Raw genomic sequence first — 25731 nt, 5'->3', positions numbered from 1 at the left:
TCATAACCCTCCACATCTAACTCCTGCTAGCATCCAGACCCCGTGATCAGTTTCGGAGTGCGCCTGCGCCCTACCCCAGGTGGTATAGTTGCCTGGAAACCCTGACGCCTCAGTCCTTGCCACTGGGTCTTTGCTTGGAGATGGCTAAATTCGTGCTTGCGGGTGAGTGTTCCTGGCGTCTGCCAGCAGATTGTTCCAAACACCGACAGCAGCTCACCTCTCATGACCACTTCGCAATGATCATTTTAACTGGCTTCTGGTCTGCCACTCCAGTCTCTATACTGACAACCCTATGCGTTCTTATGCATTTATTTATTGGGCTGTGACTGTGTGCCAAGCGCTGCAGGGCACTGGGGATAAGATGAGGGGAAAGACATAGCCCCTGCCTTCGAAGAACTTTCAGTCTCATGGGACTCAGAATCATGTAAACAAGCAATTTTGATACAGTGTGACGGATGCACCGATGGAGATGTGCACAGCCCTCTGGCTGGATAGATGAGAAAAACCATTGCCATCAAGTCAATTCCGACGCATAGTGACCCTATAGGACCAAGTAGAACTGCCCCCACAGGGTTTCCAAGGCTGTATTCTTTAGGGAAGCAGACTGCCACATCTTTCTCCCATGGAGCGGCTGGTGGGTTCCAACAGCCTACCTTTAGGTTAGCAGCCGAGCGCTTAACCTTTGCGCCACCAGAGCTCCTCGGAGCATAGGTGAGAGACCCCTAAACTGGGTGTGAGTGTAGAGGGTGGACACAGGAATGCTCACTGGAAAAGGTGTTTCAGGAGCTTAGTCGTGAAGGTCTGGGATTGGGGAGGGCATTCCAGACAGTGACACAGGCTAGAACGCCATGGCCTGATGGATGATCTGGATATGGGGGAAGTGACAGGACCTGGGCTAGAAGAGAAGCAGGAGGCAGATCCCTGCACCTCACGGTGCACCAAGCAGTGAAGTGTGACCTGTATTTTGAAAGCAATGAGGAGTCATTGAAATTTTTAAGCTGAAGAGTAGCCTTAATGGGTTTGCATTTTAGGAAGCCCGCTTTGGCAGCAATGGAGAGGATGGATTGTAACTGTGGACTAGCATCCAGGAAATTAGTGAGGAGGCTGTTTCTACAACAGGCTATTGTACCTACTTCCTTCCCTTCTCAGCAAGTTTCTTAAAAGAGTAGACTGTTCTCCTGTCTTCACTTCCTTCTTCCACTTCAGTCTGGCTTCTACTGCTGCCTCCGTATAGAAATTGACCTCAACAAAGCCATCAATGACTTCTACAGCAGCTCTTTAGTCCTTATCTTATTTGATGCATTGAGCACAATTTACATCTCCCACCTGCCTGAAATTTTATTTCTTGTGGTTTACTTCATTATGCATTCAGAAGAATATTTGTTGAGCGCTTACTGACTGTGTGCTTGGAATTCAGTGGTAAACAAACTTACAAATAATGTTGTGTGCATTACAGTAGGACAGAGCTCTATGGGCACGGTGGTAGAGGACCTTATTTAGTCAGTTAAGGGTTTCCCAGAGGGAGTAATTTTTAAGCAGAGACCTGAAATATGAGAAGGAGAAGTTGGGGAGAATGAGAACAGTTTAGGCATGGTGGCAGACAGTAGGGTTGTAGTGAGTGAGGAGAGTTAGTTTAGTGATTATTGAGAGTACAGAATAAGCAGGAAATTGATATAAATGTAGCAGGACTGGAGCAAAGAATACAAGGAAAAAAGTGTCACAGCTAAGACCATAGTTAAATAATTGTAAATTCTTGTAAGTGTTGTTCAATAGTTTAGACTTTATCCAAAGTATGTGGAAGACTTTTGGAAGGAGAGAACATAGTCAAATTTGCATTTTATCAGAGTGTTATGGCTACGGCATGAGAGAGAATGATTGGATGCAAAGAAACCAGTAAGGAGATTGTTGGTATAGTACAGGAAGGAGCTAATGGTGGCCTGACCTAGGGTGACAGACAATAGAAAGGGAAAGAAGTGGGTGGATTAGAGAGATGTTAGGGAGGCAGAATAAGACTAGATGTCCAGTTGGGTGGAGGATGGCATGTAAGGAAGAAGAAGGAGTTAAAGATTATTCCCAAATGGTGGTCTGGGTAACTGGGTAGGTAGTGGTGTCATCCATAGGCATACAGAATGGAGGAGAAGAAGCAGATTTGGTGGGAGAGTGCTGGCAAAATCCATCACAGACATGCTGAGTACCTATGAGTCATTTAGAACCACTTACCGTCGAGTCGACTCCAACTCATGGCAACCCCGTGTGTGTCAGCAGAACTGTGTTCCATAGGGTTTTCAATGGCTGACTTTTTGGAAGTAGATTGCAGGCCTTTCTTCCGAGGCACCTTTGGGTAAACTCGAACCTCCAACCTTTTGGTTAGCAGCTGAGCACGTTAACTGTTTGCACTACCCAGGGACTCCTAAAACATTTAGAAGGAAATGGAAAATATTGGAGGGTGTAAGAATCTACATAAGGAGGCAGGTTTGAGCTGAAAATATAGATTGATACTTGAAACCAAGGGAGTAGAGGAGTTGGCCAGAAAGAATGTGTAAGGAGTGAAGATAAGATGCCTTGTGGAAACTAATCTTTTAATGGATGGATACAGGAATAGGAAAACTACCAAGCATAATGAGAAGTGGCCAGAGAGGTAGGAAGAGAACCTGGAGAATGCTCCACCACAGAGTGTGTTTCAAGAGGTTGGAGGGGGCAACAGTGGCAAATACTGCCAAGGGTCAACAAGAAAAAGATCAAAATGTATCCGTTGGATTTAGTGACAAGGAGATCCTTGGGCTTTCTAGAGAATTTTGCAAGAAGCCAGATTTCAGTGGGATAAGAAATAAGTGGAAGTAAAGAACTGAGGATAACAAGTCTAGGGAACTTTTTCGTGAATTTTGTCCAGAAAAGGGAGGATGAAAGATAGTAGCTAGAGGAGAACATTTTTTTTGTTTGTTTGTTTTTTAGGATGGGAGAAACTTAAGTATTACTTGAGTATGTTTAAATATGATGGAAAGGGGCCATTGGAGATAGAGATAAAATTCTAGACAGGGGGATAATCAATTGAGCAAAGTTCCTGGAAAAACATGAGAGGGTGGGATTCAGAGCGTAAGTGGTGGGATTAGACCTACACAGGAGGTAGGACCCCTCTTCCACTGAAGATGAAAAAAGAGTTGAGGGCCAGTTGCGGCTGGTGACCATGAGTTTATAGTGGTGCCTCTCTGCTTGGTACTACCATGTTTCTCCAGTGGTGCCTACCAACTGGGATCCAGGCACAGTAAAGTCCAATTATCGGATTCAGGGTGAGGGAGTTTTATTGGGCTGATTATATTGGTGATAGATGATTTAAGAAACAAGCAGAAGAGTGGTTTGAAGTGATGAACCATGGATTTGAACTAGACGGAGAGGGCTGAGGGACAGGCAGAGGTTGAGAGGGCTTGATGGTTTAGAAGTCTTCAAGAGGCTAAAGAATTGGTGATTGGGAGTAACTGAGGAAATATGCTGCAGAGTGGGTTCTGCTCTTGGCCCCTGCCTCTCCTACTCTATAGATGCCCAATTCCATCCACTGTGGTGGCTTTAACTTCCTGTGTATCGATAGCTGCAAAATCTGTGTCCTATGCCCTTACGTGGCCCTGCATTTCAGTCTTATATAACCCTCTACCTGCTGGTCATATCCACTTAGATATGCTACAGATACCTCCAACTGCACTTGTCTAAAATTTCTCACTCATGATTTCTTTCTGGTAAGAGCAAGACCATCTACCCAAGTCAGAAAATAGGAGTTACCCCAGATTCCTCTCTCTCCCCACTTCTCACCCCCAAAGCTGTCCGCACACATATGAAATGCAAATGTGATTTTACCACCACTCTTTACTTGTCAAAGGAGCCCTGGTAGTGCAGTGATTAAAGTGCTCAGCTGCCAACCGAAACGTAGGCAATTTGAGCCCACCAGTCACTCCGTGGGAAAAAGATGTGGCAATCTGCTTCCATAAAGATTTACAACCTTGGAAACCCTGTGGGGCAGTTCTGTTCTGTCCTATAGGGTCACTATGAGTTGGAATCGACTCGATGACAATGGGTTTGGTGTTTGGTTTGATCTTTACTTGTCACTTTACCTTTTGGTGGCTCCTAATGAGTAGTTTATAGTTAATTGTTCATGTTTAATTAGTAGTAGTTGGCAGCCTCTTAGAAGAAGTGAGGTCTAGCCTAGTACTGGAAGAGAGTAAATATTCTTTTTTATTCCCCGTCTACATTTTATTAGCTGAGATTCTGACCACATATGAAATTTATCAGTGTAATAAAAATGAAACGTTTATGTGGCTGCATGATTATGCTATAACTGTATGTTAGAAAATTATATCATAACAGCATGATTGTTTCTGTAACTGCATGGCAGCTTATAACTTCATGATAATTTCTGTGTGACGGAAGGAAACATTGTTAATTTGAACTCTTTTAGGTAGAGCAGATTGTCCATATTACGCTAAAGCGGAACTTCTGGCAGACTATTTGCAGAAGAATCTTCCTAATTTTAGGATACATAAAATTACACAACATCCTGACATTTGGGAGGTAAGAAGCTTGTAGAGTTTGTTACATGCATGCACACACACGTGTTCTAATTTAATGAATTATTAGCTGATACATGTTTCAGAGGAGCTCTGGTGGCACAGTGGTTAAGAGCTCAGCTGGTAACCAAAAGGTTCTCAGTTTGAATCCACCAGCTTCTCCTTGGAAACCTTATGGGGCACTTCTGCTCTGTCCTGTTGGGTCATTATGATTCAGAATCGACTCAATAGCAACAGGTTTGGTGTTTGGTTATCTACATGTTTTAGATTGGCTTCCAGTAATGAATGTTCATGTAGTATTGATATTTGAATACTAAAAAAGTAAGTTCTTACTTACCAGTTTCAAAACATTATTTATATGGTTGTCCCCACCCCCCCATCCAAATAACTTGCATTGTATTTATTTAATCCATTCTTCTTCATATTAATTTCTTATGACATGAGGGACTTGTTTATTTGCAACTCCCTTCTTTGGGACTGTGTTTCCCCAGAAACAGACTCTGAGAGAGAGATTTGGGTGAAGGAACTTTACTGGGGAGTGCTCTTGGGGACACATCTGGGGAAGGAGTGAAGGAAGAAAGATTGGATGGGGGGAGAAGTTGACCAGAGGCCTCAGTGGATCCCATAGGGAGCTCTGGAGTTGGGATGACCCTTCAGAGATGCCCCAAATTGAGGCAAGGGGACTGGTCCATATCAACCAGTCATGGATACAGGCTACCTCTGGAGAAGGGACTTAACCTTGGGTGAGGGAAGTCCCTCTGGCTGAAATCAGTTCCTGAGAGGGACTCAACATGGAGCCATGGGCAGACAATACATCTTGTAGCTGAGGGAATGAGTGCCTCAGTTATGCAGGAGGAATCTGGACCATGCATGACAGCACCTACTATAGTCTACCCATTGGACCTTTTGGATCTACAAGCTCTATAGAATAAGTTCGCATCATCTGAGAACAGCATCTCCATAATTCTGGTTGCATTTTTTCTTGGGAAATTTTACAAAAGGAAGATTAGTTGAATGAACTACAGTCTCCTCTGCAGATAGTTTCAAGGCTACACTGACATTCATCACCTTTCTTCTTTTCTATGTCTTCTAGATTCCCCTCACTCTCTGCTGGTCTAGGTGACTTATTAGTCTTGGTAACCAAGACCTGCATCTTTAAGGGGTCTGATCCCTACTCTCCAATCCCTTTTCATGATTTGACTGCTGCACTTGTCCATTTACTGTCTAAATTGGGCAAGAGACACCCAATGGATCACCTGGATGCCAAATATTCTTCCCTGCCTGCATTGGGTAATAGCACCCTATATGCTTCTGATCATCAGGGCCAATTATCGCTGCCAGGATGGTGACTCCTTTCCTTGCACAGGCGCTTAAAGTGACTAAGTGACAGCCAGAGCCTACAGCTTAACAGGACTCATCTTGTGTCCCCTGGTAGAAACATTCCACCTCTGGGGATTAGGATCTCCAGACCCACAGAATTTTGAGTTCTGGATTTGGAAGTTCAGATTCTCCAAATTGGTTGCTGGGAGTGGTAGTAAGCAGGGTCACTCTTAATTCTACCCCTTGGTTCCTAGATCCATGTATTCTACCTATTGACACAAAGCACAGTGTTGATTTATGGTGTATATTACATCCTGAAAAATGGTGCCCAACTTGTCAGTCTTTGAGCTGGTGCCTCAGGTGCACCTTGACTAAATTGTCCATTCCTCAGTCAGACTGACAGCCCCTGGCTGGTGCAATATATGATAGAGCCAGTGGATCCCATAGTTATGTGCCCACTGGTGTACCTCTGTTTCTGTGGGTCCGTTGGTACAAAGTGACATTACACAGGAGCTCATGTTGGTGGTCTGTACAAACTAGATAATGGTAATTTAAACTTTTTCCGACAACTATTATCATAAAGCCCCACATAACTTTTAGTCATTAATTCAGTCTGAACTATATAAACCTAACCCAAGGATATAGAAAGCAATATCAAAATTTTTATGACTCTAAGACTGAAAATATCTCATATACAAGAATGAAGGAAAAATTACTTTTTGAAATCAGTCAGACTAAAACACTTAGCCTCTCTTTCAGCTGAACACTTGTACTCTAGCTCTCCTTAGCAAAGAGAGCAACTTTCAGTACCTTGATTTGGCCAATGAATATAAAGAATATTCTTTATTATTTGATTAATTCATCATTATTTTTATTTTTAAATTTTACTTTTTGAAGATAACTAAATTTTATTATGTAAACATAGTGGAAACCCTGGCAGCATAGAGTTAAGAGTTATGGCTGTTAACCAAAAGGTCAGCAGTTGGAATTCACCAGGCGCTCCTTGGAAACTCTATGGGGCAGTTCTACTCTATCTTATAGGGTCACTATGAGTCAGAATTGACTGGACAGCAGTGGATAAACATAGTGCAAGTAAAAAACAAACCTGTATTTTACTGCCTGAATTCTAAAGTTGAGGCAGATTTACTATATGTCTTCCTTGGAATATCATTCAAAAGGAGTGGCTGAAAGATGTGTGTGAAAAGAATAAGTGGAGTCACAAAACTTCTCCCATCATCTGGAGAGAGCTGTTGGATCGCGGCGGAAAGGGTATTCTTCTGGGAGGCTATAATGAGTTCCTGGAGCATGCCCAGGTAATATAAATTGTTTTATCTGTTCAAAATATTATTGCTGTCCCACATTATTTTATTTTCCAAATGTCTCGCTTTTCAAAGTATTCTCTCAGTTCTCTTTTTATTCTATTTTGACTTCTAAATAAAAACTTTCTAGTATAGCCATTGTGAGTAACTCATTATCTCTCATATTGGCTTTTTCTTTCCTAATATTTAGCTTTACTATGGTGTCACCTCTAGCATGACAAGTGAGCTGATGCTGATAGTTGCTAAAGAAAACCTGGGGACACATATAGAAAAAGAGCTTGAGGAAGAATCCCTCAAAGGACTCATCAGCCCCCTGCAGGTCTGGATCACCAGGTGGGATGGCCAAGGTCCTGGATTCATGAGATTGGCTTTTTATATTTAAAAAGCACAGTGAAGTGGGATTAATTCTATGATGGAAGAATACCTGAACGTCAAGTTTTGCCTTGCCCCATTGCTCTGTCCTTCCCTTTCCCTGCTCCTCACTGACTGATGCTTTCTACCTCTTTCCCACTTGCTAGAGCTTTCCTTGGCTCTTGTGCACTCGATCTCTGTAACTCCCCGTCATTCTGGCTCCTCCTAACTTTTTCTCCTTCTCTCTTTGCTCCCAAATGCTCTCAGTCTTGGACACATTCAGTTGTCACTTTTTCTCTCCTTCCTCTGCACTCGCTTGCTGTCTGTCTTGCTCTCTCCTCCACCAATCTTTCTTTCCCCTACCCTCAATCTGTCTCTCATACTGCCCTTCTTGTTACATGTGTGTATATCATTGGATACATACTCATTTTAAAAAGTATTTGTTATGAAACATTCCAAATACAGAATTGAGAATGATGTAATAAGCATCCATGAAAAAATCACTCAGATTTAATAAATATTACATGAGCTTTAGTTTTTTTTTTAAAGAATTAAAATAGTAGAGATACGATTGAAGCCTCCCATTGGACCATGCCCCAACCCCATTGTGAAAACCAAAAATGCTCTGATGCCTTTCCAAACTCCCTGCAGGGAGTCATACAGCTCTCAGTTGATGACCACAGCTACAGAATATCCAGATACATGCTGAGTTGTGGTTACGGATGAACCATACACAGCCTGCGTTTTTCCATAGGCATCTTGATCAATGGGCATCTTTGTAAGGGTATTATTATTTTGGGGGTAATGATTTGGAAAAGATAACTTGTTCCCAAAAAAAGGTCTTTATTTTGTAGATAAGGGTACAAAACAAAAAAGCACTATGGTTAAGTGAATCCCCTTATTTCTTTACCTTTTTAAGAGGACATGTTAATATGTAATTAGAGTAAAATGACAGTTCTTTAGAATTTTGCTTTCTGCCTATGGGAAATTCTGTTTTATTTGAAACACTGAATAAACAGATGCATTTCTTATTCGGGGATTATTTTCAGATGACCAGAGCAAGGGGTTAGTGAGAATTTTTTTTGTTCTACTTTTTATTTCTAGACTTAACACTGTCTCTGCACCTGTGTATGCCTATTTAAAACATTCACCTAATCAATGCACATGCAAACTGTCTATTAAGAACAAAGGTTTACAGGGGTAAAGGATTTAATCATATTCATGATCCAGGTTTGCATTTTTATCAGTGCATCAACTCCTGCCAGCTACAACCTGATTCCTTTATTGACAAGTGGTGAGGTGTTTGGGATGCATACGGAAATTAGCATAACTTTATTTGACAACAAGCCCGGAAACAAACTCACATCCGTACTGTTGGAGAGCCAGGACCTGGTAGCGCCCGTCCTCCGGAGCGTCAGGATCTGCACTCGAGTGGAGGAGGCCTTCCACCAGGCCCACGTGATCATCATCCTGGATGACAGCACTGACAAGGAGGTGCTCAGCCTAGAAGAAGGCATCCGGAGCAGGGTTCCTCTGTGCAGGCTCTATGGATACCTGATTGAGAAAAATGCCCATGAATCCGTCAGAGTTATTGTGGGAGGAAAAACCTTTGTGAATCTTAAAACAGCCTTGCTTATGAGATACGCCCCAAGTGTCGCACACAACATTATCGCTGTGGCATTGGGGGTAGAAGGGCAAGCTAAAGCTGTGCTGGCCAGAAAATTGAAAACCACTTCGGCAGGTGAGTGAACTTCTGGAGTTTTAGTTTTAAACAACATGGTTTCAGAGCAGCTAGGAAGAACACTCTATCCTCTGGGCTCATTGTGGGTATCCGGAAGGATGAACCAGACACAATAAAACTTTAAATTGTGTGATTTTTAACTGCTGTGCAAACATTTTTTTCCACTGGATTTTATGACTTAATGAATGTGTCCATGATTGTAAAAATTAATAAACAAAATAATATAATAAGATCAATATTATTCAAGTAATCATTTTGAAACCTAATATTCCACTTTTTCCATAACAGTCTACTAAGGTAGCAGTGTTATTTAAAAAAAAAATCAGGGCTGTGTTAAAGTGGCTCCACTCCACTTCCCTCCTGTGTGACCCTGAATAATTACATAACTTTGCTATACCTCAGCTTCCTCATCCATAAAATGAGGATACTAATTGCAACTACCTCCTAGAGCTGATGTGAGGATTCAGTGAGATCATATTTCTAAAGTGCTTAGAAGAGTGCCCAGCACATAGTAAACATTTGAAAGGTTATTAGACATACCAATTGGATTATGATATCAGATCAGTTTCTGCGCCTATTAATCTTTGAACTGGTAGACATTAGAATTATGAGGATGAGACTGGATCAGAAAATGGATTATTGTATCGAAAAGGGGAGATCCCAGCTGACGTATTTTAGCAATGTATGCCCTTAGATGGAGCCGATATAGCACCGTCCATTGAGAATGCAAGGAGGTGCAAGGCATTTCCTCAAGCAAAATTAGGAAGACACTGAAACATGAGCCTGTAGTGCTCTAAATCAGGGCAATAATGGAACTCATTGAGCCCCTAGCACAGTATAACCAGAGCTGTATTATCCATTTTTTACATTGAAAGCCTAGAAATCATCATCTCTTGAGTTCTTGTATATAAATTGTTAGTGTCTTACCACCAGAATCAGCGCAAAACCAAGCTATGTGGATGCTAACGTTATTCAGTAGGAAATGAAAACATTTTCTAATCATCATATCTCTTTTGTCAACCTTATATTTATATGTGTAGACACTCATTTACCACAAAAGGTCCAGGGCACACTAGTGAAAAGTGTCAAGAAGAGGCAGTGATACAAAATTTAAAACAAGGTGTGATGAGTAGCAGAGGGCTTTCGACTAGAAAGCTGCCCCATTGAGGGTCTGCTAGTGCAATAAAATCTAAGCCCTGCTCTACTTAAAGCCAATAAGCATTTAAGAAGCAAAGATAAGAAGAAAGAAAAATGGAAGAAAGTTGAGTAAAGGAAAATGAGGTATTAGAGGGACAGAATTGTCAGTGGAGCAGCAAGGAGAAATCCAGTAACAACAAGGGCAGTCAAGCATAATGGCATGTATTTTAGTTTCCTGGTGTTGCTGTAACACACATACCACCAAGTGGGTAGCTTTAAAAACAGAAATTTATTTTCTCACAAGGGTATCTAGGAGAAGAGCCTTCCTCGTCTCTTTCAGTTTCTGGTAGCCCCAAGCATTCCTTGGCATTCCTTGGCTTGTAGACACATCCTCACATGCTGTCTTCACCCTGTGTGTAGGACCCTGTTTCTGTGTCTGTCCTTCTCTTTTATAAACTGCCACTCAAAACAGATTAGGATTAATACCCATCCTACTATGGTATGACCTCATGACTTTGCTGATAACATCTGCAAAGAAAAACCCTATTTCCTCAAACAAGGTCACATTCACAGGTGGAGGGATTAGAACTTCAGCATATATTTTGGGGGGATACAATTCAGTCCATAACAGTATCAAACCTTTTCCAAAGAACAAGGTCCAGGATCTCCCCTGTGTCTCAGACCATGTATATTGGATTAGTTGGGACTCTTTCTGTTGCGAGTGACAGAAAGTCAACTTAAGTGGTCTGAAGTCAGAAAGAAAAAGAAGGATTTCTTTTTTTTTTTACAGAACTGAAAAATACTGTGTTTCGTTCTTATTTCAGGCATAGCTGGAAGCTGGGGCTCAAATGATGACATCAGAACTCCTCACACTCTCTCTTGGTCCATCACTCAGCTCTATTTTCCTTTGTGCCAGTTTTATTCCCAGGCAGGCTCTCTCCAACAAATGGTAAAATGGCTACTGGTAGCCACAGGCCCATATACTCACAGCTTAGCTACCCCAGAAGAAACGGGGCTGTATTTCCCAATGGTTTGTGCAAATCCGCAGAGGATAATATCTCATTGGCCTGGTTTGAACCATATGCCCAACCCCAAATCAATCATTGTGGGCAGGAGTGGGGAATCTGTTGATGGACCAGACCTGGGCCACATCCCTACTGATGGACCTAATGGCTGAAGACAGCCCCACCCAAACCATACGAACTAAAAGTAAGGAAGGGGTAGTTATTTAAAAATAAAACAAACAAACAAACAAAAAACACAGGATGCTGTTAAAGAAAAGGAAAGGGAGAAGAAATGCTGGGTGGAAAAAAACAGCAGATGTCCACTATATTTTTATAGCATAATTTAAGGCATTTAGAGCTATAAAGAAAGGGCCTCAAAACTGGTAAGAGAAATAAGACCCAGTAAGATTAAAAGGCAAGGGAGCCTACCGTATGCTTACTTGGAGCTGGAGAATTCTTTTCTCTCTGTGGGATCCTACGAGTTCCAAACCAGACTACCACCCTCCCTTTCCTCCTGGAGGGGCCCAAGTGCACATCACTAGCTCTCGTGGGAGTTGGGTGGTAGAGGAAATACTAGATATTCCTGCTTCATTAGTCATTTTGATGAGGGAGAGAATCTCAGATGAATATGCTAAACTCTGATGTCGACTACCCCAAATCCACAACTCACTCTCTTCTCCCCTTAGCTGTCTCTCCCACATAGAGACTCAAAAAGTCACTCATTTTTTTCAGTTTCTCTTTCAGCTGAGGGTAGCTGAGTAATGTAGGCTACCTTGAATCTCCTGAGAAAGATATTTCACTCCCTGAAAAGAGAAAAAGCAAAGGGGGAAGCCTCTGCCCCATTCTTCTACCTACTGCCTGCCTCTAAACACAACTGTGTGAGTGTGTGATATTTGGAGCTGCTGCAGCCATTTTAGGAGCATGAGGGCAATGCCAGGAGAATTACATCTTTGAGCTGATCGATCAGCACCGGTGTCACTATCTACGTCTAGACATTGATATATGAGAAAGTAAACTCTTCCTTGTTAAGCCAAATTAGTATAAATAGTTTAATTAGGATAAAGAATTTAATTTCCACAATAGGAAGTGGTGTGGCCTTAAAAGACAATTAAGTTTTTAAGCAAATATATAAATAAGTGAATGAATGAATGGATAGATGGATAAATTACTTATTTGCACTTTGGATTCAACATTTATAGAAACTTATTAATTACAGAGTTATGTTAAATAGAAACCTCTATTTCTATCTTATTTTTCTTCATAGCGTGTATCACTTTGTATAGTAATTGTTCGCTCACCCACTCCCCTCCATCCCCAGAATGTTGAAAGATTTAGGCTGATTTGTTTTAGCCTAAGCCTAGCACCTAGAAGCACCTCACATCTACAAGATACTCAATAACTATTTGTTCACAAGGGTGTTCCTTAGAGTCCGCTTATTACAACACCTTCATTTTTCAGGAGATGAAACCCGCCCAGAGTTAAGTTGCCCCAATTTCTATCCTGGTTTAGAATCAGGGACTCCTTGTCAGACCAAAGCAGATAAAAAGCACATCCCACTCTCTCTTTCTCTCTGGCAGAGTAATAAGTTCAGGACCAACACCAGTGATATAGTTTTCAGTAGCATTTATTTCAGGGGACCTTCCATTACTCTTTGAATTCAATCATGTACTCGTAGCCATTGCCAAACCCTGATGATTATGGGGCTGATCCATATCACTTGCACATTTTTAGGGAACATAAACTTAGATTCCTTTTATAGCAGAAGAATCAATCTTAAAACAACCAAAAAAAAGGTGTCAGGCAATTTTTTTATATTAATGTTTACATCATGTTTTTTTTTTTATTATTTTTCTTTACAGGCATCAAAGATGTGATAATTTGGGGTAATATTAGTGGAAATAACTATGTCGATCTGAGGAAAGCCAAGGTCTACAGATATGAGAGTGCCGTTTGGGGACCCCCTCACTATTCACGCCCTGTTTTAAACTTGATTTTTGATAGGTACAGTATGTTTTTAAGTGAAGTATACTAACAATGTTAAATACATGTGTAATAGTTGTTATAACCTTTAAAATAATTTTATAAATATTTGTGCAAAAATAACTTGCAATATTCATACTCATTTTTGCTTGTGCTATTTACTGAAGGCATGGAAAATTCCATAGAATTTCAACTAGTCAATCTCCACCCCCATTTATTTGATTTTTAAATTGTGTACTTTCGTATTTCAGATTATCCTTAAAGTAACTCACATATTACATTAAAATTATCTCTAAAGTGGGTATATATAAAGTGAATCTTATTTAGCATAAAGACAAAAGCATGTATCCAAGTTTAAATTAGTTGAAAAATGTTTGACAAGGAACTAAGCTGGTGAGCAGGCCCAGGCCATACTAAATGTTATGTCCTATCATAGGTAGAATGAAAGTAGTGAGGAACGCAATCTCCAGGGCCAAACCACCTGGGTTTGAATTCTCATTTAGCCACTTATTGGCTGTGTGACTTTAGAGAAGTTACTTAACCTCTCTATGCCTCAGTTTTTTCATCTGCAAAGTGAAAACGATAACATAGTTTGGGCCTTGTAGAGTCTTGGGAAGGTTAAATGGAGTAATGCATATAAAGCACTTAGAGCTGTGCCTGCCGCAGTAGACACTAGCATTATGATGCCGCGGAGAAGGAGAAAAGGGAAAGAGTGCCTTTGAGTGTATTTCTAAACTTTACAGGACTTTCCCAGTTGTAGCATTTCCATTCCATTGCCTTTGGGTGGTTACCTATCCTCAGATCATAGGAATTTTGTCCATGCCTAGGAATTCTGTGCCCAGGATCCCACTCCTGGAGCTTGTTCCTCTGTCTCTGCTGCCTGGGTAGGGGAGTGTTGAATGGAGCTTTCTCACACTGGGTCAGCAGAGGTACCCTTTATTGCTTGCTCTAATCCAGCTGCACTGTTCCCTTAGTTTCGATTTCAGATTATGAGAACATAATTATTTCCCTAATTCTCAGTGTGAATAATTCAGTGTTTTATGAAATTAAAACCAAACGAAAACCAAAATTGTTGCCATTGAGTGGATTCTGACTCATAGCAACCCTGTAGGACAGAGTAGAACTGCCCCATAGGGCTTCCAAGGAGCAGCTGGTAGATTCAAACTGTCAACCTTTTGGTTAGCAGCTGAACTCTTACCACCTTGCCACCAGGACTTTTATGAAATTAATTTATTAAAATGGAAGGATACTTCTGGTTCCAAGATAACATGTTGTTGTTCGTTGCTGTTGAGTGGATTCCGACTCATGGCAGCCCCGCATGTGCAGAGTCGCACTGTTCTATAGGGCTTTCAGGGCTGCAAGGTTTCAGAAGCAGATCTCCAGGCCTGTCTTCCAAGGTACCTCTGGGTAGATTCAAACTACCAACCTTTTGGATAGTAGTCAAGCGCTTAACCGTTTGTGCCAGCCTGGGACTCCCACCCCCTCAAGATAATATACATGGACTAAATTCTTTGTAATGAAAGTAATTGTTCCTTCAGCCTTTGACCACTTTCCTGTGTTCCACAGTTATGTTACCGTGTTTTTAGTTTGAAATTTTGGAACTACTTCTGCTATATTTTATAATTTATCAATCAACCTTTTATGGGATTGAAGAAGCTAGAAGAAAAGGCACAGAGAGTCATGTTTCTATTCTGATTGTGGATGTGATTCCTTGTACTCAGCTTCATTTACCTGAAAGATATCCTTTTCCATTTTCATTTTTCTCTGCATCATAAAATTGGTTCTTTCTCTTCTACAGTGAGTGGTTAAACAAAGAATTTGTGACAACTCTGAAAAACTTATCAGCCACAGGAAAACAATTTGGAGGCATTTTGTCTGCACACAGTATAGCCACTACCTTGAAATACTGGTACCATGGCTCACCACCTGGGGAGATTGTGTCTTTAGGAGTACTGAGTGAAGGTAAATTGGTGTTTTTCATATCTTATTTATTATTTATTATTTAAAAACCTCCATGTATGCCTTATATTCCTATTTCTATGTCTCCACCTGTCTAGCTCTTAACATCTATAAGCTGTCTGGACTTTGACAACTCTATAATCATTCATTCATTTATTCGTTCCAAAAGTCATCAGATATTATGGGAATGCACTGGGAACACACATAGGAATTAGACCTGGTCTCTGCCTTCGGAAAATGCACAGTGAAGTAAACAGAGCCAGATATATAAACAAAATAATCCTGTTAAGCCCCTCTCGCCCCCCGCCTGGTATCCAGCCAAAGCAAGGTCAATTCTAGGCCAGGAACAAGAAGAGTCAGGACAGGCTTCAGAAAGGAAATGACACTCCAAGGAGCCCTGAAATGAGTAGTGCTTACCTGGCAGACAAGTTTCGGAAGAATATCTGGACACAAGGAGCTGTAGGAGCAAAGATACAAGGACAGGCTATGAAGGGGCACTTCAGGACCCCAATCTTAGGGTACCACGCAGCAGCAGGAATGTAGAAAGCTTGCTCTCTGTCGATAAATACTGTATATAAATTTGTACAGTGTCATGGATTGAATTGTGTCCCCCCAAAATGTGTGTCAACTTGGCTAGGCCATGATTCCCAGTATTGTGTGATTGTCCACCATATTGTCATCTGATGTGATTTTCCTATGTGTTGTAAATCCTATCTCTATGATGTTAATGAGGCAGGATTAGAGGCAGTTATGTAAGTGAGTCAGGACTCAATCTACAAAATTAGGTTGTGTCTTAAGTCAGTCTCTTTTGAGACATAAAAGAGAGAAGTGAGCAGAGAGACTAGGGGACCTCATACCACCAAGAAATACGAGCCAAGAGAATAGCGCAGCCTTTGGACCCAGGGTTGCTGCACTGAGAAGCCCCTCAACCGGGGAAGATTGAAGACAAGGACCTTCCCCCAGAGCCAACAGACAGAGAGAAAGCCTTCACCTGGAGCTGGCACCCTGAATTTGGACTTCTAGCTTCCTAGACTGTGAGAGAATAAATTTCTCTTTGTTAAAGCCATCCACTTGTGATATTTCTGTTACAGCGGCACTAGATGACTAAGACATACAGCTTGAATGTTTTAGTCTGCAGAAAACTATTCAGGGAACATCTATCATTTTTGAAAAAACAGAAAGGAGAGAATAGCTGTTTTACCCTCAGTAGGCTCTGTCTAAAGCATCTCTTCCCTTTGGGTTTATACTCGCCCCCTGAGTAAACTCGTTCACTCCCAAAGCTACAGGCCTGGGCCCCTCTGCTGAGCTCTAGTCTGTGAAGCACTGCCGCCTGGATGTCATGCTGCCACTTCAAACTCAACATACACCAAAGGGAGTGTGTTGTCTTCCTCCCCATCTAATTCTATGTCTTGTATTCCTTATGTTTTTAATAGAACAACCATCCTGCCAGTTGTTGCACAGTGAAGCTCAGGGAAATCCTCCCAATTCCCCCAAGTCAGAATTAGTCTGTCTCATCTCTTTACTTAGCACGTTGTTCCTCCATCAGAGCGCATATTATAGTCTGCCTTTCATTGACAGTGTGGTTAGTTGCATACGTCCCCTCCACTAGAGTGTGTACATTCTGAGAATAGGGACCTCATCTGGGTCATTTGTCTGATCCTTCACTCAAGCAGCATTGTACATGGAAGGTGTACAATCTTGTTCAATTGAAGTTAAGGTACATGAGCATCCCCATAATGTGAATTCAAATTAGTATGTTACCATTTTGGGGAAATAGGAATTTCAAACCTTATCTTTATTTGTAGAAAGAAAAATTAATTCATCTGTGTAGAAATATCATTCATCAATAAACAATGCAATATGGGAAGGTGGGGCAAGTGATCATTTTCTTCCTCCCTGAAACCATACCCTGTAAGTAAACATTCTTACATTGTCTGCCCATAAGGCTAGCTGTTCACAGAGAAAATTAATAGAGATTGAATAGAGGGCTTGGGAAAAATCTCTAAGTAAAAGTCGTTTAGATCTTGGTTTCATAAATATCACAATTTTTTTTATGGCCCTAGTGCCAATATTTGAGATGGCTAGAATGTCAGGAATAATTTTCTTATTTTACTGATGCACAAAAAGGGGAAATTTTATCTGAATGTTCATCAGTTAGTAACAAATATTATTGGTCTTTTTATTTAGAGCACATCCAAGTGGGGAACTAAGAGCTCCAAGGAAATAACTAGCTTTCCCGCCTCCTTTCTTTCCCTTCCCAGTCCTTCACACTCTCCCTACGTGACTGTCAGCGTAGACTAGATGCATAGAAGGCCAGAGTGGGCAAATGACTTGAGCTCATGGGGCTACATCAAGGGTCAAAGGAAAGCCATGGGAAACAGACAAAAGGAATCTAGACAAGGTGGGAAGGTGAAAGACTGCAGTAATCCCCAGGGCAGATGCTGAGGATCTGAATCAGGCAGGGGCCAGAAGAATGAAGAAGAGGAAACAGTTTTGTGAGAACTGCAGGAGAGAGAATTGTCAGGTCTGGGTGAGTAATTACGTATGGGAGTAATTAGGTATGGGAGTAATTAGAGAAGGGAGGTAGCCCAACTCCAAGTTTTCTGGCTTGAGCATCTAGTGAAGAGTGGTACCTTTGATAGAGATAGCTAGTGAAGAAGAGACTCTCAGAGCTTTATTCTCAATAGATGCTCCATCAGTTCTTCTAGAGTGAGTGTTTCAGTCCTCTATGGCAAGGAATTCCGAGAAATTTAGGTCAATTATTATTATCAATTAAAAAAAAAAAAACTCATATATTTTGTCTGACCATTTCTACCTTCCTTAGTAGGATGGGTTTATTTTTCTGAGTTGTTTTGTTTTGCTTTACTTTGTGTTTGTTTGCTCACTGCAGGCCAGTTTGGTATTCCTGAAGGGCTTGTCTTTTCTATGCCTGTGAAATTTGAGAATGGAAGTTGGGTGGTTCTTACAGATCTTGAAGATATTGAAATAAATGAACAAATAATGACCAGAATGACAAGTGATATAATTCAGGTAATATCAGAATAGATAGTGGGACAATGACTTTGATAATGGCTTTAAACGGATTCCCCTAGGCCAATGCATACATTAGGAGGGATGAGTTCCTAGAGAAGGACATCATGCTTGGTAAAGTAGAGGGTCAGCAAAAGAGAGGAAGACCCTCAACGAGATGGATTGACACAGTGGCTGCAACAATGGGCTCAAGATAGCAACGATTTTGAGGGTGGCTCAGGACAGGTTAATGTTTTGTTCTGTTGTACGTAGGGTCACTGTGAGTCAGAACTGACTCATGGCACCTAACAACAACAACAATGCATACATTGGTTTTCTGTGTGTTCAATCTTGTATCTTACTGCTAAACAGAATAAGGAATCAATAAAGAAATCAATAGAAGAATACTACTTATTTGGTTATGTAATTCCTGGTATATTAAAAATATGTTGGGTTTTTTTTTTTAATCAAGAATCAAAGTGTTTTCTATTAAGAATGATTAAATTAGTAATTGTGGTCATTTAATTCTCTGATTATGAAATTTTTCAACAGGAAAAACTTGTTGCGCTTGGAGATGTGTTATATTTTGAACCATACCAGTCAGGTAATCCCTTAGATGTAATTTTTTTAAATTGAGGGTCTATTAAAAGAGTATTAAAATATTTGTTGTAACTGAGTTACTATTTGATATAGAAAACTTTAATCCATTTCTTATGTTTAAACTAAACTGTTGACAAAATAAGCTGCCAAGTTCTATTTGTCCTTTGAGACAAAATATCTCAGAAGAATGCTAAAGAAATCACATCTTAAAAACATACAATCTTATAAATTTTGCTTCTGCTGTATTTACTTTTTTAGATAGCTTTTTAAAAAAGCAATAAGTTACAACAATCTTATGTTTATTATTGGTGTTTTCTGTAATCATAAACTCATAAGGAAGTGCTGTCACCTGTCATTCATTCATTTGCCTTAAAGAAAATCTCATGTATAGAAATAGAAATGTAGAGATAAATTCATTTATGCAAAAGCATTAATGAAGGGCCTTTTGAGAGTCCAAGATTCCTTCCATCATTAATATTTGTTGAATACTTAACTATAGGCCAGTGCTAGGAGTCCAGAATATAGGGGTGAATAAGGTAGGCCTTCTTGGAACCTATAGTCCATCAAGGGATCATACATTATATAAATGACTGTAGTTATGAGGAGTGTTAGGAATAAGAAGTACAGGGTGCTATGCTGTGAGAGACTAAGCCTGAAGATATAAAGGAAGGACTTGAGGCAGGAAAGCTATAGCAAATTGTTTGAAAAACTGCAAAAAACTTGAGTGGTTAAAGCCCAAAGAGGTGAAATACGCCCAGTCCTGGTTGAACACCTGGGAATATTTACTGATATGGGAAAAATGTAAAAAGAGCATTATTTGAGAGAGGGAGAAATAAGAATGTAGTGTGAATGTGTGCGTGTGTGTGTGTGTGTGTGTGTGTGTGTGTGTGTGTGTGTTGGGTGGGAGAGGAAGAGATATGGTGCCAGCAAAAAGGATTTATGAGTTCAGTATTTACATTTTAATTCTGAGATACGAGTGGGATAGCTAAAATAGAAATGTCAGATAGAGCAAGGCATACTTTGTAGAGCTCAGAAAGATCTGGACTACAGTTTTCAGACTGGGATTGTTGCCTCAAATAGAAGTGAAGCTATGAGCATGATGGAGATTATCTAGATAGAGCCTGGACGAATTTAGCATTAAATGGTTTGGTAGAGCAGGAACTGCTGACAGAGGACTGTGAGAAGGGGTAATGAGAAAGAGAGAGAGGATAAACAGCCAAAATCTGATGTCACAGAAGACCTGAAGGCAGCGAGTATTCCAAGAACAGTAGCTGCTCTACTGGAACAGATGCTGCTGGGAAAGCAAGTAAATTGAAGCTTGAAAAGTTTCTATTGGTTCTGTGACATAGAGGTCATTTGTGACTTTGGTAAGGTCAGTTGTAGAATGGGGAAGGCAGAAATGAGGCTGGGGTGGGAAGGGAAGACATGAATATAGGAAGGCGGGCCTGGCCTGAGGAGTCACAGTCTCATGTGGAGCTGGTGTGCTTACTGCTGTGGGCCAGTGGGAGGTGCCAGGTACCTGAGAACAAAGGGAAGGACCCCATAAGGACTTTACAAGATAGAAGGGCTTCTTGGAGGAGGTGCCCTCCAAAGTGAGTCATGAAAGAAGGCTTTAGCCAAGGTGCGAGTGAATGGGAAGGCTGTTCATTCAGAGGGAGCAACGTATACAAAGGTGCCTTTGGTCCTTGCCCAAAACATTCTTCTGAGGATTCCCAAACCAGTGCATTGAAAATAACCAGAGCTCTGCATGTGCTCACAATTTGGAAATTTCTGCTTATTAACGTAATCGGTGAGATGATTCATGTATGAGGTTTGTTTAATCTTTTCAACTAATTTAATATTCAATTCACTGATTTTTAGGAACTAACTTAGCCAAAAAATATGAAAGCATCTTACCCATCAAAGATGACAACCACAAAGATCAACAGCCTACAATTGGTTGGTACACTTCAATTGAAAAAAAAAAATGCCTTTTTTATCCAAGTGTTTACACTAAATGCCAGAGAATCATCCATTAGCCATAAAATAGGACTTAAATCCCTCATCACCCTGATCCTATTTTCAAAAGTAAGATCATATTCAAAATCTATTTAAATCTTTGGAGGAAACTACCAGAGACTCATAGAGTAGCTTCTATATACTGGCCACTGAGAGACTCAAGGGAGTTACGGCCACACAAACGTGTTGAAAAGCTCAATAAACACGGCCTGTAACCTGTTCTGTTGAGTTGATTCCAACTCATAGTGACCCTATAAGACAGAGTAGAACTGCCCCATAGTGTTCCCAAGGCTGTAATATTTATGGGAGTGGACTGCCACATCTTTATCCCACAGAGTTGCTGGTGGGTTCCAACCACCATTCTTTCAGTTAGGAGCTGAGCGCTTAGCCACTGTGCCACCACAGCTTCTTCAATAAATGGGGCAAGACAGGTCAAAAGGAAGGATAACATACAATAAGGAGTCTAGAAACAAAAAGCAAAGATCCTTGTGATCATGAAGGAGAAAATTGAATCACAGCCTGAAATCTAGTTGGGACTTAAAATGGCTAAAGATGAGCAAATGAGCATTTATATATTCAGGAACTATGCTAGATCTAGGGACCTAAGATAAATAAAACAAGGTTCTTGCCCTCAAAGTGCTCGCCACCTAGTATGGGAAATAACAAAGGAAAGAAGAAACTACCCTAATAGGAGGTAAGTGCTATGATAGAGAGAGACCCAGGGTATAATAGGACCACATAGGAGATCTCCTAACATAGAATGGGATGCCAGGAAAGGCTTTCCAGAAGAGAGGACACATGGGAGCTTAGTCTAGAAGGATGAGTAGGAAGTAGTTTAGCAAAAAGGAGGTATGCAGGTAGAGGGGTAAGAAGTTGGGAGTGAAAAGTATTCCACCAGAAGGAACAACATGGGCAAAGAAGGCATTTCATATGATCAAGGCATGACCAGAAGCACAAAACTGGGTAAGTATAAGATTGTATTCAGAAGACATTAAGTACAGTAGCTGGGCTACAGCAGAGTATCAAAAAGGAATGAGTAAAACTGGGAAGGTAGGTAGGGGCCAGATGTTGGTTGGCTGAATGGCTGGTTAGGACCTCAACAGTATGGCTGTTGGGTGGAGAGGCAAAGCATGAACTAGGTGGGGTTGGTCTTGGATTACTAGCCTTTCCATATCATTGGCCCTGTTATCTAGCAGCCCAAATCACTGTCCAGAAGACCATGGAGAACTTGGTGCCATCCAGAACTGATTTCCTAAGAGGTCTAGTCAGATAGACAGTACCTGTAGGTACCTGAGTGGTAGCACTATTATTCCAGCTGATCCTCCTGCTCTCCGCTACCACTGAGTCGATCCTGACTCATAGCAACCCTATAGGACAGAGTCAGAGTAGAACTACCCCATAGGGTTTCCAAGGAGCAGCTGGTGGATTTGAACTGCCAACCTTTTGTTTAGCAGCCTGAGCTCTTAACCACTGTGCCACCAGGGCTCTGCTGACCCACAGTGTTAAGTAATACTCAAGGCAAGGACTGAGGGCACTAAAGCCCTTGTGAGAGAACTGAGAAGAAAATATAAGGTGTGTATGAAGAAGATGACTGACAACTTTCTAGGATGGAGGAGCAGAAGCTGAATTGTAGAGTAGTGTCTCTCATGTATTTCCAAGACTATTTGCATCAGAACGATTTAAGTTGCTAATCAAAACTTTAGACTCCTAGACCCCCTACTAAGTCATAATCTCATACAGACTAAAAAACTTTAGTGGTGGTAAGTAGAGAAATGGGGTTGACTTCAGGTTGTTTTGCAGGTCATTTTTCAAGTGAGCATTAGAATCAAATATAACTTCTTATAGTGTTTTCCCTATTGTAGGTAATAACCTTTATGTAGGTCATAAAAAAAAAGTTAGTGGGTCACAAAAGCAATTGCATAGGTTGTGAACAGCATTTTTCCCCCAATAAACTAGAATGAAATTGATGCAAAAAGGATAAGTAGAAAAGATAAGAAAAGGGTAAGAAAACCAACATTTTCCCCCCAATGAACTAGAATAGAAGAGACAAGAAAAAGGTGAGTAGAAAAGATAAGAAAAGGGAAAGTAAGAATAGATTAGAAAAGGGTCAGTATTTTTTGTGTAACTTTTTTTGTTTAATTTATACATATGTATGGACTGGGCTACAATGGAAAGTGCATTTTTTGCTGTGGGTCATGGTCAACCAACTTTGAAAAATACTGACTTAGAACATATCATAGGTTGTTAGTTTTATTCTAAACCCAACATGTTTTATTTCTGGTTTTAGAACATAAATATAGCTTATACTCTGATCTAGTCCAAGAAGAAGAAAAAGATCTAGCTTTATCAGATAGTAAGTTGGTTGATTTATAAACAATCTCTGTAGTGCTGCTAATCGTCATGACTCACATTGTCCAGACTTATGATATTGTGGTCAGAAGAACATAGTTCAGTAACCAATGTAATTTTAAAATAACTCAAATTCTTATAGTTTATAAATACTTTCAAGAGGGGATAAATAATGTCAACAATTTTTTTTAATACTGAAATTCTTCCTTATCATACTCACCTCAGATTCTCCCAAAATACTCTTCAGCTCTGGCCTCTTGTGTCTCATTCTGCTCACCCTTCCCTTTTCTTTTCAATTCTTCATTACAAAGGCAGTGTGGCAATTCAGGGCCCTCCTGATAAGGTAGGTGAGGGGAAGAGACTGAGAGAGCCAAGTTAGGATTCTCTTTAAGAGGGAAAAGCTGGGAAATAGCTTATTATCTTGTTATCACATATAATGTGAATACTTAGAAATAGTTATTTCTAAATTTTATAGAAGGCTTGTATATCTTATATATAGAGACGCCTATATATTTTCTGAATCTGCCTTTACAAATTGTAGATCCAAAAAAATCCCTATATAGTCTTTCCATTTTTACCACTACTTTACCTGGAATTGTTTATACAGAAGGGAGCTGACAAGCATTGGGGAGTTTCCCAGTGATTTTTATTGTGGGAATCAAGGCTTCACAGGGAGATTGATAGAAGGATGTTACGCGGAGCTGGACATTTGCTTGTACCATTTTCCCTCAGGGCCTTGGACATGACAAAGATTTTCCGCTCATAATTGTGGGCTCTTGGAAGACAAAGACTGCATATAAGAGTGGTCAAGCATCTTGCAACTCCTAGGAGAGCAAGGCACTCAGAGAAACTTGGAGTGGAAGGAAAAAGATAGGAGAAAATGGGAATAACTGCAAAAATCAGTGTGCTTTAAACACTAAATGCTCTATCCTTTTAATTCTCTCCTTGCTTCAGTGGATTTTTTAGATCTGGTTCCTCAAAGCATCCCAGAAAAGACATACAATCCAGTACCCACAGATGGTATGTGGTAGATAAAATGTTAACTAATCATTTTTTTATTCTACAAGTGGAACTAGGTAGAAGAAGATCAACTTTCCTTGGGATACAGTTCTTTTCAGACTCTCTCTCCCCCATACCCACATCCCCAGGCTACTCTTCTGAAATCTAACTTCCTACTTTTATGGCCAAGGTTATGGCAGGGAGAACCTACTCCTCCCCTCAGGATGGATAGGTAAGGAATTGGACACAAGTATATCTGCAAGTCCAGATTTTCAAAGTATATTACTGAGTTAACCTTATAGTTTATGAAAGCAAAGCTAATGTAGATTTCTTTGTGGCTGACCAATCCAATATTCACCCCAGCTTCCACACTTTTATTTAAGTGTCCAATAAAATGAACACAATCCGTTGCTCCTTCTGTACTGTCTGAAAATGTACAGTTATGATGGGCTTTGGAGTGGAGCTAACTGTAGAGAATTAGAATTGGTGCGTAGAGGAGAAACTGGACCGAGAGAAGAGAGGGAGCTGACAATATAGCTGAATAGAACATTCAGAGTGAGAAGCAAAGGATCCAAGAGAGACTATCTATGTAGAAATGGATTCAAGTCCAGGAACGAGGCCAGAATTTAGTTTTGCTATTTGAAACTATCTAATGATGGTCTTGTAGTCTTATTTCCCCCATAGAATCCCTCTCACACGTGCATTCTCTCAGCATTGAGTCAGACTGAATACAGGAATCCAGTAAACAGAAGGAAGAGGAAAGCTAAGAAAAGTTAATATAAACATAAGTTACTGATGTATTTTTTAACACAGTTACATCTTTTCATTTTTCTTCCTTTTACAGACTTTGAAGACAAAAGAGTGGAACAGTAAAAGATCACATTGTACCCAATATAAAACTATTTGGTAGTGTAATGAATATAGAGAGACCCATGAATGTCTATATTTAGGGTAGAATAACTTGAGTCCTAGATAATATTATATTGGCAATTAAATAACAGTGAGAGCACAAATAAATTGTCAGACTGCAGTCATTTTGTCTTACCTGTATTCACTAATATGTTAGTTTATTATTGCATTTTCTCAGAAATAGTTTGGTATAAATTGCTATTTTTTTAATGACATTAAAATAGAATTGTCAGTCATTGCATTATTGCTTGTACATCCTTCTAAGAGAACCTGTTTGCACCTACTACCTATACTTAAAACTTGGACCTTGTTTGCTCAGATGACCTTACCGCCTTGGCCTCAACTGATTGGATCAGGCTAGACACACCTTACCCAAGGAGAACCAATCAGATTCTCACAGTTTGCACTGAGACAAATGGTGTCTGAGTCTTGTTAATGGTGGTGACCTAGAGAAGCCTAGAAGTTCTGTCTATGAGGTCTTCAGAGATAGCAAGGGTCACCAT

At 40.4% G+C, this 25731-nt stretch overlaps 1 protein-coding gene across 1 annotated transcript; it reads left to right on the top strand.

Annotated features, from left to right (window-relative positions):
- Nucleotides 1-140: 140 nt before the first annotated feature.
- MDH1B (malate dehydrogenase 1B) lies at nt 141-25192 on the top strand. The gene is made up of 12 exons (XM_004378305.1): nt 141-162; nt 4445-4557; nt 7052-7186; nt 7383-7525; nt 8791-9284; nt 13285-13426; nt 15204-15367; nt 18255-18394; nt 18926-18977; nt 23259-23324; nt 24275-24340; nt 25164-25192. Exons 1-12 carry the CDS (start codon nt 141-143, stop codon nt 25190-25192), a joined length of 1566 nt encoding a protein of 521 aa, XP_004378362.1.
- The last annotated feature ends 539 nt before the right edge of the window (nt 25193-25731 follow it).

This window comes from Trichechus manatus, unplaced genomic scaffold (genome assembly GCF_000243295.1).
Source record: "Trichechus manatus latirostris isolate Lorelei unplaced genomic scaffold, TriManLat1.0 scaffold00056, whole genome shotgun sequence".
In the NCBI taxonomy this organism is placed as follows: Eukaryota; Metazoa; Chordata; class Mammalia; order Sirenia; family Trichechidae; genus Trichechus; species Trichechus manatus.
The sequence above is the reverse complement of the archived record's forward strand: the minus strand, read 5'-3'. Positions and strand labels throughout refer to the sequence as shown.